The sequence below is a fragment of the Pieris napi genome, chromosome 7, assembly GCF_905475465.1.
Source record: "Pieris napi chromosome 7, ilPieNapi1.2, whole genome shotgun sequence".
Lineage (NCBI taxonomy): Eukaryota > Metazoa > Arthropoda > Insecta > Lepidoptera > Pieridae > Pieris > Pieris napi.
Genome location: NC_062240.1, coordinates 10,764,352 through 10,780,819, shown reverse-complemented (window position 1 = coordinate 10,780,819; position 16,468 = coordinate 10,764,352). Strand labels below are relative to the sequence as shown.

The window sequence follows — 16,468 nt, the reverse complement described above, 5'->3', positions numbered from 1 at the left end:
CAGAAGTCTGAGGCTCAGACCTAAAAAGGTTGTAGCGCTACAGACTTTATATATTTTATTTTTTATTATTAATTATTATATATTATTTCTATAAAAACTATCTAGATACATTTATTTTGTCTGTGGTTTAGGCATTCCACATTCAAATAAAACTTATTTGATAACTCAGTTGCTTGGCGTTCTGAGTGGTTTGTCTTTGACCACGGCTGTACTCACGTGAAACTAATAAGATAATAAATTTGCGTTTACGTTCGTTAATGAAGTTTTATTACGATTCCTTTGGAAATAAAGGCTTTAATGCGATTTTAATGGCATTATTGTTATAGCGGTTTGCACACAATCACACTTAGGTCTCACGGGCCAAACACCATGTAGGAAATGAAACACGAATCTTGTTCTTTGTGTTCGTGCACTCATAAGAACATTTTTCTCAACAGTTTCGTATTAAATCGCTTCCTTTAGATTCTCTTTAAATCTCGTCAGGATATTAACCTACTTCAGGCATAGCCTAGGTATATATATACTAGTTAAATTGTGCCAATCTGTGGTCTTCTCCACCCCATGGAAAAAACTGGTTTATTGGACCAAAAATAAATTAAATCAATTTTCTAATACGTTCCCGATACGATCACGACACTGAAAGAAGGATGGAAAGTACGTCGTACGTAAGTCCAGAAGTAAAAGAACTCATACAATATATTTTCTTTAAATTGTCCTATTTTTATTTTATATAACAAGAGGCTTACCTGATGTTCAGCGACGTTGAAGACTCTAAGTCGAATTGGTTCGGAAGTACTTTATTGGGTAGCTGGTTTCGCATAGAGGTGGTGCGCGAAAAATTGCATTAAATATCGCTCAGAAATGCTTTAGAAAGAGATATGGGTGGAACAACTCGAATTTATTTCGTCGAGAAATTGCTTAAGTCTGCACCAGCAATAAGGTGATCCTAGACTTGAGTAGAATATGGTGTAATGTTTATTTAAAGCTAAGCAAGCTGTAACAAATCGACAAAGCTGAGTTCTGTATTTGTTGTCATTAATATAGACTACTTAACATAATATTATAACAATTAACATTTATTTCAAACGAAACACACACACAGAGAAACACACAAAATAATAATAATAATCAAAAAAGAAAAATAAACAAAAAAATTATGGAAAGAAAAAAAAGGAATAAGGTACATTTAAAGTGTGTAACGAGTTCGCGCTGTGGTTGATAACTTGATACTGGCATTGGCTCAGCATTATGCTGTGGAGCAGACGTGTACTACAGCGCTGGTCATTCTGCCAGAGATCACAATAGTTAGTTTACTTCAGCGACTTTCTAAAGTAAAATTACTACAGATAATTCAAATAATGACAATGGAATAACTTCCACTTAAATGACGAACAAATTGAGATTTTAATACAAAAAATACAGAATTTATAATTTAAATACACGAAACTATATTTCATTAATTGAAATGCACTAAATAATTTAAGGCAGTTCAGTAATTATAAATACAATGCCTTCCTGTTATAACCGGTACCTATAATAATTAGTAGGTATTGCACGAGTCTGATACTTTCACCCTCGGAGCCAGCGAGCGTGGTGTTCCATTGTTAACTCTTTGTTGTTACTAACACTCACAGTATTTTTACGTCATCGTTTAAACGGGAATTCATGTGTAAAAATAATATCAATAAAAGTAGATAACTCGTCGCGATTCCTTAATTAAACATTTCATAGACAAACAACAATTTAACCACGGCTTCATAAATACTTGCATATAGGTTTACATATTGCTTTAATACAAAAACAAATTATAATAATAGTATTTCTGTGATATACAATGCATAAGTAACAATAAATTGGCTTATTTTAAAAATACTATTAAGTCTGAAGTGCGAACGATCGCTATTCATTCATTAGTTTTACAAAGGCCGTTGACTGATGCGCAAACGCCTAGATGTTGGCCCTACTGACAGAAAGCATTCACTGGCCTGTTATTGGTGGCCTTGCCGCGTGTTTTGTTTCGCAGCAACTTCACATGAAACATGTGTTGTGACTTGATTGCGATTGTACGTTATAAGGTTTAAAACTTTATAAAATATTTTTAAATCGCCTAAAACTATTGTGTTTTGAACAAATATTAATAAATAGTGCTTAGTATACAAAATGTATGCGGTATTATACTATGTTTGTGTTATAAATGACTTTTTTGATAATACTTTGGTGTGTACAGAGTGAAAGTGAGGTGAAGTTGAATTATTGTGTGTAGTGTTATTTATTGCTTTGTTTTAATCGTTAATCCATTGTATAATATAGTTACTATACATGATTATTACGTTATATCGATACCAGGAGCTCGAACGCAGCTGCATTAGGTTCTGCTATCACAATGATATAACAGCCGTTTACAAAGGTAATTTTCTCAGAATTTTAACAGATCTGACCAAATTAAGCTGGACGTAGACCTCGTGACTCCTATTTTAGGTTGTATACAGTCTACGATACTTCTGTGTACAATTAAAATAAAAGTAATTAGTTAACGGACGTATGCGTTGAATTAAGATAAAAATTATACGCCCCAACAGCAATTACGAGATAAAGTTTGTAACCATTATTCAATCAACGTAAATTTTTACATTTTGTTTATAAAATGTCAAAACTGCCTGCACAGACTAGCCTGATTGAAATTTCACACTTTAATCCCAATGAATGCAATAGCTTGGTAATTACGGAATATTAGAGTAAAAGGAAAAAACAACAGGAAACAGAATCTGCAAATATATTCTATATTATATATATAAAAAGTTAAGGATATTAATTCACTATGTATGTAGTATATATTAATTGTTGGTAGTACAAGTCTGTTTAGTGAAATTAAAAACTTGGATTATTATGGTTTTGCTGGGAATAAAACCCAGTACCAGCCAAACATATTAACCACTATGATAAAAATCCAACATCACCATAGAGGTCATATGTACAAAAAACTGCAATCAAAGCAAAAATCTTTGTTAATTCAAGGCATTTTAACTGCTGAAGGTCCTATGTTAAATCACTGTAAAAACAATTCATTTCATTCTGGAAATAGGCAAAACTTGTTTATAATTATTATCGATGAAACAATCAATAACATGTGGCCTGTAATCTAGTTCCTCCCTTATATAATATAAAAATTAACATATGTACACAATTATAAAATAGAAATAGTTCGGACCAAAATATAGAGACATCAACTAAATCTGATTTGTTGGACAATAGAGAAAGGTACACAATGCCACATGTGGCCTACATTTTTTCATTTATTTATTTGTTTATTGATATATGATTTATGTCGACTTAAATCTGTTTGAATATAGCACAATCAATATGATTTATTTGCCTTAAATAACTAAACATGACATAATTATCAGGTTTAAATATTGTGTTGATTAATTTCTATTGTTATACGAACATAACACATGTTCATAGTTTACTATAACTAAAATGTTATACCTTAACTGTAGACATATAAAACTTGATTTCAATCTCTATTCTTTAGTAATCAACTTTCTAAATTAGACACAATGTTTTGCCAAGATCGAATTCCATATTCTTATATAATATGTACAAATAAAACATGGTAGAGCAATACAAAACTTGAATAAAATCATTTTGAAAGTATGGAGATAATGTAACCATGGTAACTAACATTTATTGTTTAGTCTATTTATTTGTATAAATCTATTTTTGTAGGTAATAGAATAGGATGTATACTTCATTCCGTTACATGATTAGGATTACAATTGTATGAAACATTTTCTTGACACAAATTTTTTATCGATACTATATAACATCTAGTAATTCTAAATTTCTTCAGTCCTCAATATAACTTCGTCTATCATGTTTAGTAATAAAAATGGACGTTTAATCAAAAACAGTTATAAAGATCGCGTGTCCGGATATCCAACAATAGGATTTTAAAAGGTTACATATAAATAGAAATGCTTTGTTTTGGGGTTGAATAGTGGACACATGCCTTACAAATTTACATGAAATATTAAAATTACGGAATTTGTACATTGAAACAAGTCAGTGACGCTACATCGTCTAGACCTCAGAGTTCTGTTTTGTGATAATTTGTTGGGTTTTCTAATAGGCAAGTTGGCGATGAACCTCCCGTGCCTTTTTGGGTCTAAAACATACCGATTTCCACACGATTGTTAAATGCGCACATAGCCGGAAAGTGCGATGGTCCGCAGTTAGGGAACGAACCTACAAATTCAATGATGAAATTTGCACGCCACTAGACTATCTTCGTTAGAATTTGTACATAACACTTAAAAACTAAAGCTACATAAAAATGTACCATAATTATTTCTTTTTGATTTTTGTGAAACTGTCCAGACGTAAATCTGTAACGCAATTTCGAATATTAGTGAGATTGAAATTTGGACGCTTAAACCGCGACGTTTTATTGTGCGTGTCTTAATATTTCGTTTAAGCACAAGCGGTTAATTAAGTAAACGATCACATAAGTAAAAAAAAAATATCGCTATTTCAATCCAATCCATCCAATTGGAAATTGCAAATGTAAGTTTACTGCAATGAACGCGATGGTGAACCATTGTGGACGCCTTTTGCCCCACCTAGGGGATATTGGAAAAACGTTCACTCTCTTGTGCTTTCTGAACTAATGGCTGATTTACACAGGGTCAGTAGACAAGTCAGTCGCAGCGCCAATGTCGGCGCCGCGACTGACTTTAACTGTTTACATGAAGTAAGTAGTAGTGGTGCGTTTCTCACGATGAGCACACGTTTGTGAAGTCAGTGGGAAAAATGAATTCGCGAAAACAACTGAAACGACGATTTAATTATTTGTTGAAAAATTTATTTATTTACAATAGCATTTTTTATAAAGCCGGCCAGTTCTTGAAACCACTTGACTTTTGGGACATATACGTTCCCACTAGCGCCAGATCTCTCTAAATAATAATGCCCCTATGGCTTTATTTTTTTATTTTATTTTTTACTTCAGTAGAAGTGAGCCCTTCGATTTGCATTTGTTGAGCCATATTTTGCAACGCTGTTGACCGCATTTCTTTATTGCGGTAATTTAGGGATTTAATATCCCAAAGGCACTCGTTTTCGCCATATTGCACCAATTTTAAGGTTTCGTCTTCGCTAAGCTTCATTTTTATCGCCAGCGAAAAAAACGTGGTCACTCTACAACGCAGCGGCAGTGACTAACCACGCACTGACTTGTCTGTTTACACGGGGTTTATTTGGCTGGCGCGGGGGTGCGCGGGTGGCGGGGGGCGCCAACTGACTTTAAAATATTCGTGTCCGAATATTCAATTCAGCGCTGACTTCAAGCCACTGTACTGACTTCAAATCAGTTTACACAGGGTTTTTTTCGGGTCAGCACTGACTTGCCTCAAATTTGTAGTCAGTTACTGACCCTGTGTAAATCAGCTCTAAGACTAACTAAACAGGCATGACATTTCGTTCCTGTGGTACTACTGATTAGACATACAATTATAAATGTATGATAAGTAATTTACCATAGATATTTAAGATTCTATTGAGGTGTAAGTAAAGCGCGGAAGTATTAAATCAATGTAACTAAAATGGTGTTTGAAATTCTTTTAATAGGTTACGTGAACACACACGTTTATTACATAATAGTGAATCTTATAACTTAGGAATATCGAAATTCTATTTTAAAAACGCGAAATTTATAATAGAGTCTGGCTAATGAAAAAAGATAATTGAATTATTTGAAAACTTTCGGATGGCAACACAGAATGTCATTGAATTTCTTAGGTTAGTATAATTTATTGTCTTAATACTTCATGCAATTACTCATTTTTATTATATATTTTTTCCGAATAGTTAACAGGTATAATAAACAGCCTAAACTTTGTTTTATTTGATAGAATATTTCGTTTCTTCGCTCCTGCTTAAATCCTTTAATTATTCCAAATGAAGTTGCGTTTTATAATAAATATATAGTTTTAGTTTTCCATGTAATGCTAGACATTTTAAGTGTCAATAGTAAAATACTAAATACGTATAGTATTTAATTTCTTAGAAATACAGTAAATATCAATGTAAAAAAAAAATCAAGTATCAAGTAAGTTTAATCCACAAAATATAAGAAACTTTTAGGGATACCATAGTAAAAAAAAATTGAATTTACCGCGCTTTTTCGTTATCTTTTTTCATTAGCCAGACTCTATCAGCATTAGCTAGTACCTAGTAGTAGCTGTTTGATATTTTATACTTCTTGATTGTAGTTTATACTTCACTTTATACGAAGCCCGTGTTAACAAGTTTTAAGTAAATTAGTTCAGAAGATGTGTGAAGTTCGCCCGTTGTGTTCAGCGGGGTTCAATCTGCTTAACAAACTTCACTCTTAAGATTAATGGAAACTGGATAGTCTATACTTTAAAGTTTAAACTATTATGTCCTTCGACAAGATTACTTCAAATGAAGCTATTGACAATTAATAATTTATTTCTTGTAATTAGAGAAATTAGTCATACTTGATACACGCAAGCGGGACTCGGGACTTCTAAAATACCGGTAGACATACTCAATGACTGCCCTGCGTAAGTGAGTTACAGAATCGCAGGGCTGATTTGTTTCCTCCTAAATAGAGGAAGGCTATTCCAAATAAATATAGTTTCACATATAGACATACATCTCTGTACACTCGTAATAAGAATATATGTACATTAACAATTATTTCCAAAAAAATTACAGGTTAGGTTTCTTCTCGTTAAATTATCAAACAAGACATGTTCTAATTGCCTCCACACTATTCCTTAACCGAAACGTCTGTTCAGTGTTTTCGTTTGCTTTTGTACAGATGTTTTAAACGAAAAATTTAGAAAAGAATTTCGTGTAGCTCCCGAATTGAATTTGAGAACGCCGCGATTTTACTGAATACGTCAAAGAAAATAGGCAAAGACAAAAATGTGCAGCTCGGCGGACTGAATGTAAAGCGCGCTCGGAATGTTCCACGGAATACCTTTTACAATTTAATTTCCACTTTTCATTAAAATCTATATTGATAATAATACTTTTTAAATGCCGAGGTATAAAAAGGTTTTATTTCATAAGGTCTGGGACATTCAGTTCTATAACACTGCTGTAGTTTAAATCAACTTACAGTTACTAAAATGTTTCAATATTACTTTTGCACGATCGTTTTGTGAATTCATCGTTTCAACATCAATCAAAATAGCAATCGCGATACGTGTAAAGCGATATGTCACCGGTCACACCAATCTATTGCATTCATTTATTCGCGATCTTTTGTTTTTATCTCATTACACATTTGATGCGTCACGAAATCTCAGTGACATGTGTATACCAAATAGTTACATATCTTATCAGACGATACATGCCAACGAGGACAGTTTATCAAAGTGCGCCGCCTAGGCACACCGCAAAGGTGACGGTCTGCTTCCGAGCTCCGGGGTCGAACCAGAAGTTAAATTGTTTGTTGACGTTTGTAGCATTGCGCCGCCTGACGCCGCTGCGAGTGAACGTCGGAAGCAGAACGACTTACGTAACTATCGAGTGTATAGCGTGCGCGTAGTCGATCTAGCGTGCCATGCCCAGCGGGCGGCGAGCCTGTCCCGTCGCAGGGCGATGGAAACCCTCCTCGACAAGTTCAAGAGAGAGCAGGGTGGACTGCGCCGTTCACGCTCCGTGCGCGCTTCCCTGCGACTGATCGGCAACCGCTGGAGGTCCAAAGACGAGGCACCGGCTGACCTAGAGAAAGATCAACTGCTATTTACAAAGCAATTATTCGCGGAGAAGGATTACAGTGTAGCGTACACAGGCGTCGACGGCACCTACCGGCAAACTCCCGCAATGACCAGGCGAAAACTCGATCCGCCCGCCAACATGAGGAAGAAGAGCGGTGACGTCGACTTGGTGTTAAAACCGCAGCGACCAAAGAAGGTCGAAAAGAAATTCAGTGATCTATTTTATAAGAAGCAAAAAAGTGTTTCGGCGAAAGAGCTTCTGGTGCCAGAGAAGATCCCACCGAAGGCAGCGGCGATACTTCATATCCATTCGCCCGATAAAGGCAAGAAGAACAAAGCGAACAACAGACCTGAAATTGAACTCATTGCGCCTGAGGCAAGAAGACGGCAACGTCGTGGTTCGGAGAGTGATACTTGTGTGCTATCCCGCGGATGTGTTAACCAGGCTTTTGTCTACAGCACCCCGCCCAAGGACAGGAAGCTGCCGCTCTCACCTTCGGCTTACTTAAGTACGTATAATAATATAATAATAATAAAGCCACTTTGATTCCATTTTATAATTACAAATCAGATGGGTGTTAGTTTTGTTATTATACACTTAGTCTACGTTAGTTATTGTTATTGTGTGATGTACATTGTACACTTCGTGTTCTGAAGTATGGGCCCCCGGTAAAGGGGTCGTCCTGAACTTTCCATTTGTTCTGTTTGCTTCCTCCATCCATTTCCCCCAGAAACCTTTATGTCGTCAGCTTTCGTGGTCTTCCCACGTCTCTTCGGCGGTCCATCTTTTGTCTGTACACATTGCAATATGGCCTGCCAATTTCCATTTCAGCTGGGCGTGATTTTAGTTTTCGCCCTAATGTGGTTACTCCGTATTTTGTTAATCTTTTAGATTCTAAAGATATGTACGTATAAACCTATCATAATATCTAAGATATTCGGCGCTACAAACAATAATTTAAGTGTAAAATTTGTATAAAGTGCGAATCAAATGATTAAACCCTAAAGGTCAATAGGAAGTAAGTCAATATCGACAATCGCAAAAAGGATTACATCGCCTTACGTTACCATTAATTTATTATTCCTATAAGAAAGCTGTATGTGGTAAGGGCACAAAAACGAAACCGGTCAGTAAAGTCGACCGGCGCTGTCCGGTCAACTAACGATTACCATAACAGGTGATCACTAAACGTTATTCAACTATAGTGCTAATAGGCGTATTGATATCACGATAACCTAACCGAATTATTTATCTGTAATCGTGATTTTATCTAAATCGGCCATTTTGGTATGTTATATTTCCTAAATCAAAATGAGTATACCTTATGCTTAAATCACATGAATGAACGTAAATTTTTATGCTTCTTTAGTTATGTTAGTTATGCTTCTTAGTTTTAGTTTTATATATCTAGATGGTTTTAATATTAGGGCGTTTTAAAGTTAAGATACAATTGTGTCAATGATAAATAATTAAACCGGTTATATTGATCCAATTATGTAGAAAGTTTTCGTTTCAAAATCATTTATCGTATCTAGTAGACCAATCGTTTTTTATTACGAAAAGCCGCAAAGCCAATGAAACCCGAATTGGTCCCGGCTTAAACTCGAGTTTCGTATAGTATCGCTTTATATAATATTCTAAAAATAAATTTGACCTGTATATGTGTGTGTATACTAAAAGTCCACACAATTTATCGGAAACTAAGTCACACTGAAATTATGCGTTTTGATTTAAATCATACATATATTCAGTAGTTTTTATATATTGGTTTCAACTTTATACGTGGCTGGCTTGTAGTGCATACATCTTGGTAAATAATGTTGACTAGTATTTCAATTAATTTCCTCAGTATTAGTCTAACAGAAAACCATTTTTTTGACTGCATGTTATCATATAAATAAGCGAAACAATAATTTTACTTGCGCAAAAAGGTTACTTGTTGTTACTTAGTTGGCCGATCCCGAATTCGATGACCAGACAAAACAGCCATTTTGAAGCAAGTTTTTTCAATAGTGCTCATGTCATCTGAATGGAAACTGAGTATTAAATGCGAATTTTACAGGATAATCATTATTTTAATTGAAATATTTATGATATACGCTTCAAATAGTGTACAGCACGGAGCTATGTCGTAATATCTTCGTGTAATTTCCTTAATTTGAGATTACACCGCCCCGGTTTGTACGCCTCGTTGACTCTGCATATTTAACGAGTTACAATAAACCCGTAACTTTAAAACAATACTGTTCAAATTAAGTCATTATTTATGATCAGGTCACCTCAGGCTAAGAAGCCTTTTGATAGAAAGGAGAGGGGAGAGAAGGTTCGCCCATCTCCTGCCACCTATCCACTTTGTTGATATGCCGCTGAGGTCCAAATTCCATTTATAGAATTTGGAATAAACATCTATTAGAAGAGCGTAACATATAGTTAGAAGGACCTAAGAATTTGAAGTGATTATTGAGATAAGAAGGGGTTTTCGGATTGAAAAGAATTGAGTATAGAAGTTGTCATATTTTCTGTTGACGTTCATAAGTGTACTTTTTTACCTATATGAATACAGTTATTTTGAGTTTGAGTTATTAAAAAAACGTAGTAAGAATATTTCGCGAATGTCATTTTCCTCTTCTATACAAAACGTTTTAATCACAATTAATTTGAGTTATGTAAGCAGGTGCATTACTCTACTAAAACCATTAAGCGAGAAAACACGCATTACAATCAAACGCAAACAGTCGGTCGTTACTCTTCTGTTTTTGTCTTTCCCACGCTCCGATACAGTGAAACTCCATGTTTTCATACTTTTCCTTTCTATTTTCCATCTGTGTCTCAACGTCTCTAACGACTTGTAATTAAAACCGGTGTGCAATAAAAAAAAATTTACAACGTAAGGTGAACTCAGTTTCCGCACTTAAAGTCTTGGCTATTTAAGCCAGCCTAGCTCCTACCAGAAGCTCACAAGTTTCCAGTCAACTTCGGAGACTTCACGCAACCAAATTGCTCGGATTTTTCTCGTCATTTTTCACAGTATTCCTGGACTACGTAGGTGACTGATTCCTCTGCTCTGAAACAGTATCTGCTGATTGTCTGTCGCTTAGAAGACGATGTTTATTTAGAAGAAAGTGGCACATTAATGTCCCTATCAAGGATTGATCAATGGTTTAGGAATTAATATTTATTTTAAACAATTGACGCATTGCAATAAACTTTGTAAGAGTGAGAACACGCGATGATTACTACTTTAGCAATAACGGTTATAATTGCAGTGGAAAATAAAAAGTGTTTGTAATATAATTAAACAAAAACTATAATTTTATTTCTAAACTTCTAACGGGCTTTTTTAGTCGGTTAAAAATACGTAAAAAGTCTATTAAAGCTCATACGTAATATTTTAAAGAAATTAACTTCAATCGAAGCCTTTGGTTAAAACTATGGTTATACTGTATTATATTTAATAATTGTAACATCACAATATTCGTGCCATTACTAATGACTACATGACAGCATGAGAGCCAAAAGTAGTCTGCAGTAAACGGATTGTAAATTGATCTTGTTTGCAGATTATATTCCGCGCAAACGTTAACTCCGTAGTGGTAAATAGATAAATTTCTTGTATATGCGAGCTTTGCTTTACATTACTGCAGTGTATAAAATGTATGTCTATGATTGAAAACTGTTTTTCCACAGGCTGTCAAGTACAAGTTGACGTATAGTGAAAAACTAACTTTGACAAATGACAACAGCTGACAACAAATATTAAACTAGACTGTAACATGAATATGTCATTACAAAAATGACATTAAATGACACTTGTATCTAGTGAGTTTAAAATATTGTTAGTTGTAGTAGAAGGCTTACAATTGGATATTTTTAAGCTAACTAAGTTTGCAACGGTTATAGTACCTGGGTTTAAGACATTTATTTACGAAAAAATACAATCTGGTCTTTAGAGGCGATCCTTAATCAACAAAAATATATATCCAACAAAGAATTCGCACACGAGAAACAAAAATAAGAAATAAATAGGGAAAAACAAATAAAAAATATTCACAAAAACAAAATTAACTAATTTTTACAGGAACAATTAGTAAAACTTGTTCAGCCCATTCAACGAACAAAAAGGTCCGTTGTTTCAAACATGATTCCTTCTAGCACAGAAAATTTATCGTCTAATTGCCAATTCCGCATCTGTGCTTAAAATAAATTTAGATTTTAAGCGAGTACTTCACATTTAAATATATTATTTTAAACATACAAAACTTCGAATTTTTATGGAAATGTAATAAATTTGCGTTCTATTAGGAAGTTTGGTTTTGCCTATATATAGAAGTTTAAGAATAGTTAGATTAGATTAATTACAAGTCTTCGATCTTGTGGTAGTGTTGTGTGACCTACAACAAGATACATAAAATACTTTTTTTTAAATATATTTTTTTTTTCACATACTTTTTTACTTACATAAAATATTCAAAAACGTGTTAAATAATTGTATTAAGAATAAGACAACGCCCCCAGTCACACGCAAATCTATTATTCATATAAATATTTAAGCAAAGTTGATACTTTGTCAATCTTATTGTAGAGGTATATAATGCCATTCATAATTAAGATTGCAAGCTTTTTTCATTGTAATACAATAATTAAATTCCAATTAATTAATATTATGGCAACCTACTTGCCATCTCAAGTGTAACCTTACGTAAGGCACGCAGCGCACGATGCTTGCGAAACAATTACCACCAGGCTTCAAACATTGACCTTTTCGTGACTGTAACTTGATGGTCCCTCATTAACTATCCGTAATTACAGTTTTTGGCTCTCCGGTTTTCAATTATCACCTCATTACCTAAATAGCCGCAGCCTCCTATCAGTACTGCAGCTATAAACATAGTTTACAGGTTATCAAGATAAAATTGATATTATAAAACTAAACGGATTAACTGATAATGCTGAGTATTTAATGTATAAACATGTATTTTTTAAAGTAAAGATAAAAATAACTCATCGTAGTTAGGTAATGTACAATTGCTCTTTCTGTCAAATTGTGTTTTACTGAGATGAAAAGAGTCAAATTCGTCTCAATGCGATATCTTATAAGAAACGCTTATAGAACTGAGGAAATAAACCATTTCGTTGTTCGATTTTAAGAAACGCTTTTAACCCGAAGATATCTATTTTTTAAACTAAAAACACCCTTCGAAATCATACATGCCCTTAGTATTATCAATATTTTTTTATTACGAGGTCAAATAACTGTTCAGTGCATACAGTTTAACAAGAATGATGAGAATGGTAATATTAGTTTCGTTTAACCGTAAACTTTCGCAAATCTGGGGAGTCGCCGACTGCCCCAGTACCAACAATGGTCAAAGCGTGAGACTCTCCCATCAGTCGCGAAGACAAGTGCTATGAAGTGACATGCATATTTCGTGCTCCAGTCATCTTGATCTGATGACGCTGTGTCAAAAGAGGTTGGATTTCTTCAAATGTGGTCAGTTTGTATTTAAATTTTTATACGTGACATTGAATATAAGTTCCGATGATAAATGTCGTGAGCGGGCGAGTTCCGCAGCGGTGCTTCCGCATCGAGAGCTATTATTACTATTACTTTCAATCGTAAACTTATGATCAGTCATGCAAGATAAGTAATTTATTACTATTATATATGCGTTGAATGTTTTTGTTTCCCTCACATAGTGATATGTCAAATACGGCATACATATATTAATAAACTATCGGAAGCTGCGGAAGAAGTAGTAGTAAGATAATATTTTATAAATTTGACGATTATTTAAATGATCCTAATGCTTGGGATTGATTTGCTTCAAACAGTTTGTATGACTCAAAACTTGGCGATTAAAAAGAGTGACGGTCAGTTTCTTGCCAGTTCTTCTCGCCCTCGACTTGCGAACTCGTAGAATCAATTTGACGTTGATGTTCATATGTGTAATTGGATACCTATATGAATAAAGTTACTTTGAGTTTGAGTAAACACAAAGATTTCATAGATCTCGCGATACTTCAGTCGGTTCGAACAAGTCCGGCTATAAGGGTAAGATTTAGACGAATCTTAACTCTGAGTCTGACTTTTGTACGTCAAATACGTAATGGATTTGAACATACGGAAGTCATAGACTATGCTCTCGTTTCTAAATAAAAGTTATGGATGCTATATTATTTACTCATCTGCAACTGTACGGCGCCAGGTTTTCTTGGGACGGCCAAGCTCCCGCTCGCCTTGCGGGTTCCAATCAAACGCCTGCGTGGGCATATAATTGGAATCTCTTCGGAGTGTATGGCCTATCCATTTCCACTTACGTTGCTTGATCTGCTGGCTAATTAGGTTTCTCGCAGCGCTCCCAAAGTTGCTCAAATGAGGTAAAGAGAGCCGGAAAGACCGAACGCGGTGTAGACTCTCTGTCCCTAGGGGTTATAGGACCATGTGGTCTCTTGGTAGATTGCTACGCGACCCCAAGTTACCCCAACAGTGACGTGATTGGTGGGAGGGGTTTAGTGTTAAATTTTGTATTTTAAAAGAGTACCTACCGAGAGTTTTTTACGCCGGCTTTTTCTCTCGGCCTACATCCTCTGTCTTCTTTGCCGATGAGTAGGGATGCCTTCAAATTTAATGACGTGGAATAAGTGATACATGTATCTTATGTTCCATAATAAACATATTTTATTTTATTTTTATTTAGTGGGTAGGGCTTAAGAGCGAGTTCCACACCATGTGCGGAAATGCATTCCCCTCAATAATAAAAGAAATATAGTTAAAAAAAACTAAAAAATATGTGCTTTAAAAGCGTGTTTTTTAGTTTTTTTTAACTATATTTATTTTCCACTTTTTAGTCCTAGCAGCAATACGTGTTGTCTCAATTTAATCGTATTGCTTTGTGGAATTAAAAAAAAAAATCATTGTTTTTTCGAGATAAATCTATGAAATTATGATATTGTCGCTGATTCTTTATAAGTGTACAAAGTTTGAATTAAATCTGTCCGTTTAATGTGGGTCAAAATCGAGTCCGAAGGAGTCGGTTACATATATACATACAGGTGAAGCTAATATAAAGCGTGTAAAAAGGGGGTCAAATATTTGACTTAACTTAATGTCCTATATATAATATTATTTACTATCATAACAATGACCATGAATCCGTCCGTATAAGTGTTATATGACATGCAATACTCGTAAATGAGCTTCATTATTAGTACCAATTGAAATATAAATGGCGAATCGGTGAAATGTTAATGAATAGTGAGAATGGGAATTTGAACAACAATTGATTGCGTTTTGTTCGATTGTAAAACAATTTTACTTATTATCTTTTATTGTTGTTAGTCGTTGTCTACAATGGAAAATGAAGCATATGGTTAATACAACGTTTAACCATACAAATTTTCATATTCTCCTTTTTTTAAATTTATTGTGTCCTTATTTATCAGCGGTTTTATTCTTCTCGTTTACATTAGTGAATAGCTCAGTATTAACAACTTCAGGCCTTTTAATCGTGGACTAAATATAGTATCGTGCGTTGCCATGGTTACTTTTCTTATATAGAAACCGTTTAATACACATAATAACGCCTTTTGTTGAGGAATTATAACTGCAGTTTTAGCAGTAATTTCGGAATTTAAAATCGTGGACTACATATAGTATCGTTTGTTATTTGTATAGAAACATATTAATTAACTCAAAGTGTTTATTTCCAACACACAAGTATTTTGTTTAAAACATTCTAAACCTACATAGTTATAATAATTAAAAATGAATAAATAGGTAAATAAAACAAATTTAAATAATTTGGTCCCTGTGGCATTGTATCGGGTGTTTTTTTTAGAGGTATAGAACTTTAAATTGCAATAAAACAACGATGGATTATTGGAATGACAGGATTTTTTTTTTATTTGAAAGATAATCTTGTGGCATTACATTTAAAATATGATTTCTGACATATGACTGCCACGGCTGGCTCGGATATAGTCCAATCTGGATGTCCAATTTTCGATGACTTTTTTCAACATTTGTGGCCGTATATCGGCAATAACACGGCGAATGTTGTCTTCCAAATGGTCAAGCGTTTGTGGCTTATCCGCATAGACCAATGACTTTACATAGCCCCACAGAAAATAATCTAGCGGTGTTAAATCACAAGATCTTGGAGGCCAATTCACAGGTCCGAAATTAGGCGGTCACCAAACGTGTCATTCAATAAATCGATTGTGGCACGAGCTGTGTGACATGTTGCTTCGTCTTGTTGAAACCACAGCTCTTGGACATCATGACGTTTCAATTCAGGAATGAAAAAGTTAGTAATCATGTCTCTATACCGATCACCATTGACTGTAACGTTCTGGCCATTATCGTTTTTGAAGAAGTATGGGCCAATGCTGCCACCAGCCCATAAAGCGCACCAAACAGTCAGTTTTTCTGGATGTAACGGTGTTTCGACATACACTTGAGGATTAGCTTCACTCCAAATGCGGCAGTTTTGTTTGTTGACGTAGGATTCAACCAGAAGTGCGCTTCATCGCTAAACAAAATTCGCTTATGAAAATCGGGAACAACGGACGGGAAAATTGGACATCCAGATTGGACTATATCCGAGCCAGCCGTGGCAGTCATTTGCCAGAAATTATATTTAAAATGTAATGCCACAAGATTATCTTCTAAATAAAAAAAAATCATGTCATTCCAATAATCCATCGTTGTTTTATT

The 16,468-nt window shown here is 34.5% G+C and overlaps 1 protein-coding gene across 4 annotated transcripts in view; it reads left to right on the top strand.

Moving 5' to 3' along the window:
* Positions 1 to 16,468, top strand: part of LOC125051385 (ankyrin repeat and fibronectin type-III domain-containing protein 1) — a 141,440-nt gene that overhangs the window by 106,330 nt on the left and 18,642 nt on the right. For 2 of the 4 annotated variants that reach the window (XM_047651659.1, XM_047651656.1), the window contains exons 1-2: positions 2,031 to 2,407; positions 7,497 to 8,260. The exons of the other annotated variants lie outside the window; for them this stretch is intronic. In XM_047651659.1, coding sequence (XP_047507615.1) covers positions 7,633 to 8,260 — 628 coding nt within the window. In that variant the 5' untranslated portion in view covers positions 2,031 to 2,407; positions 7,497 to 7,632. Of the gene's footprint in view, positions 1 to 2,030; positions 2,408 to 7,496; positions 8,261 to 16,468 lie in introns of those variants that run through there. 4 annotated transcript variants of the gene reach the window in all.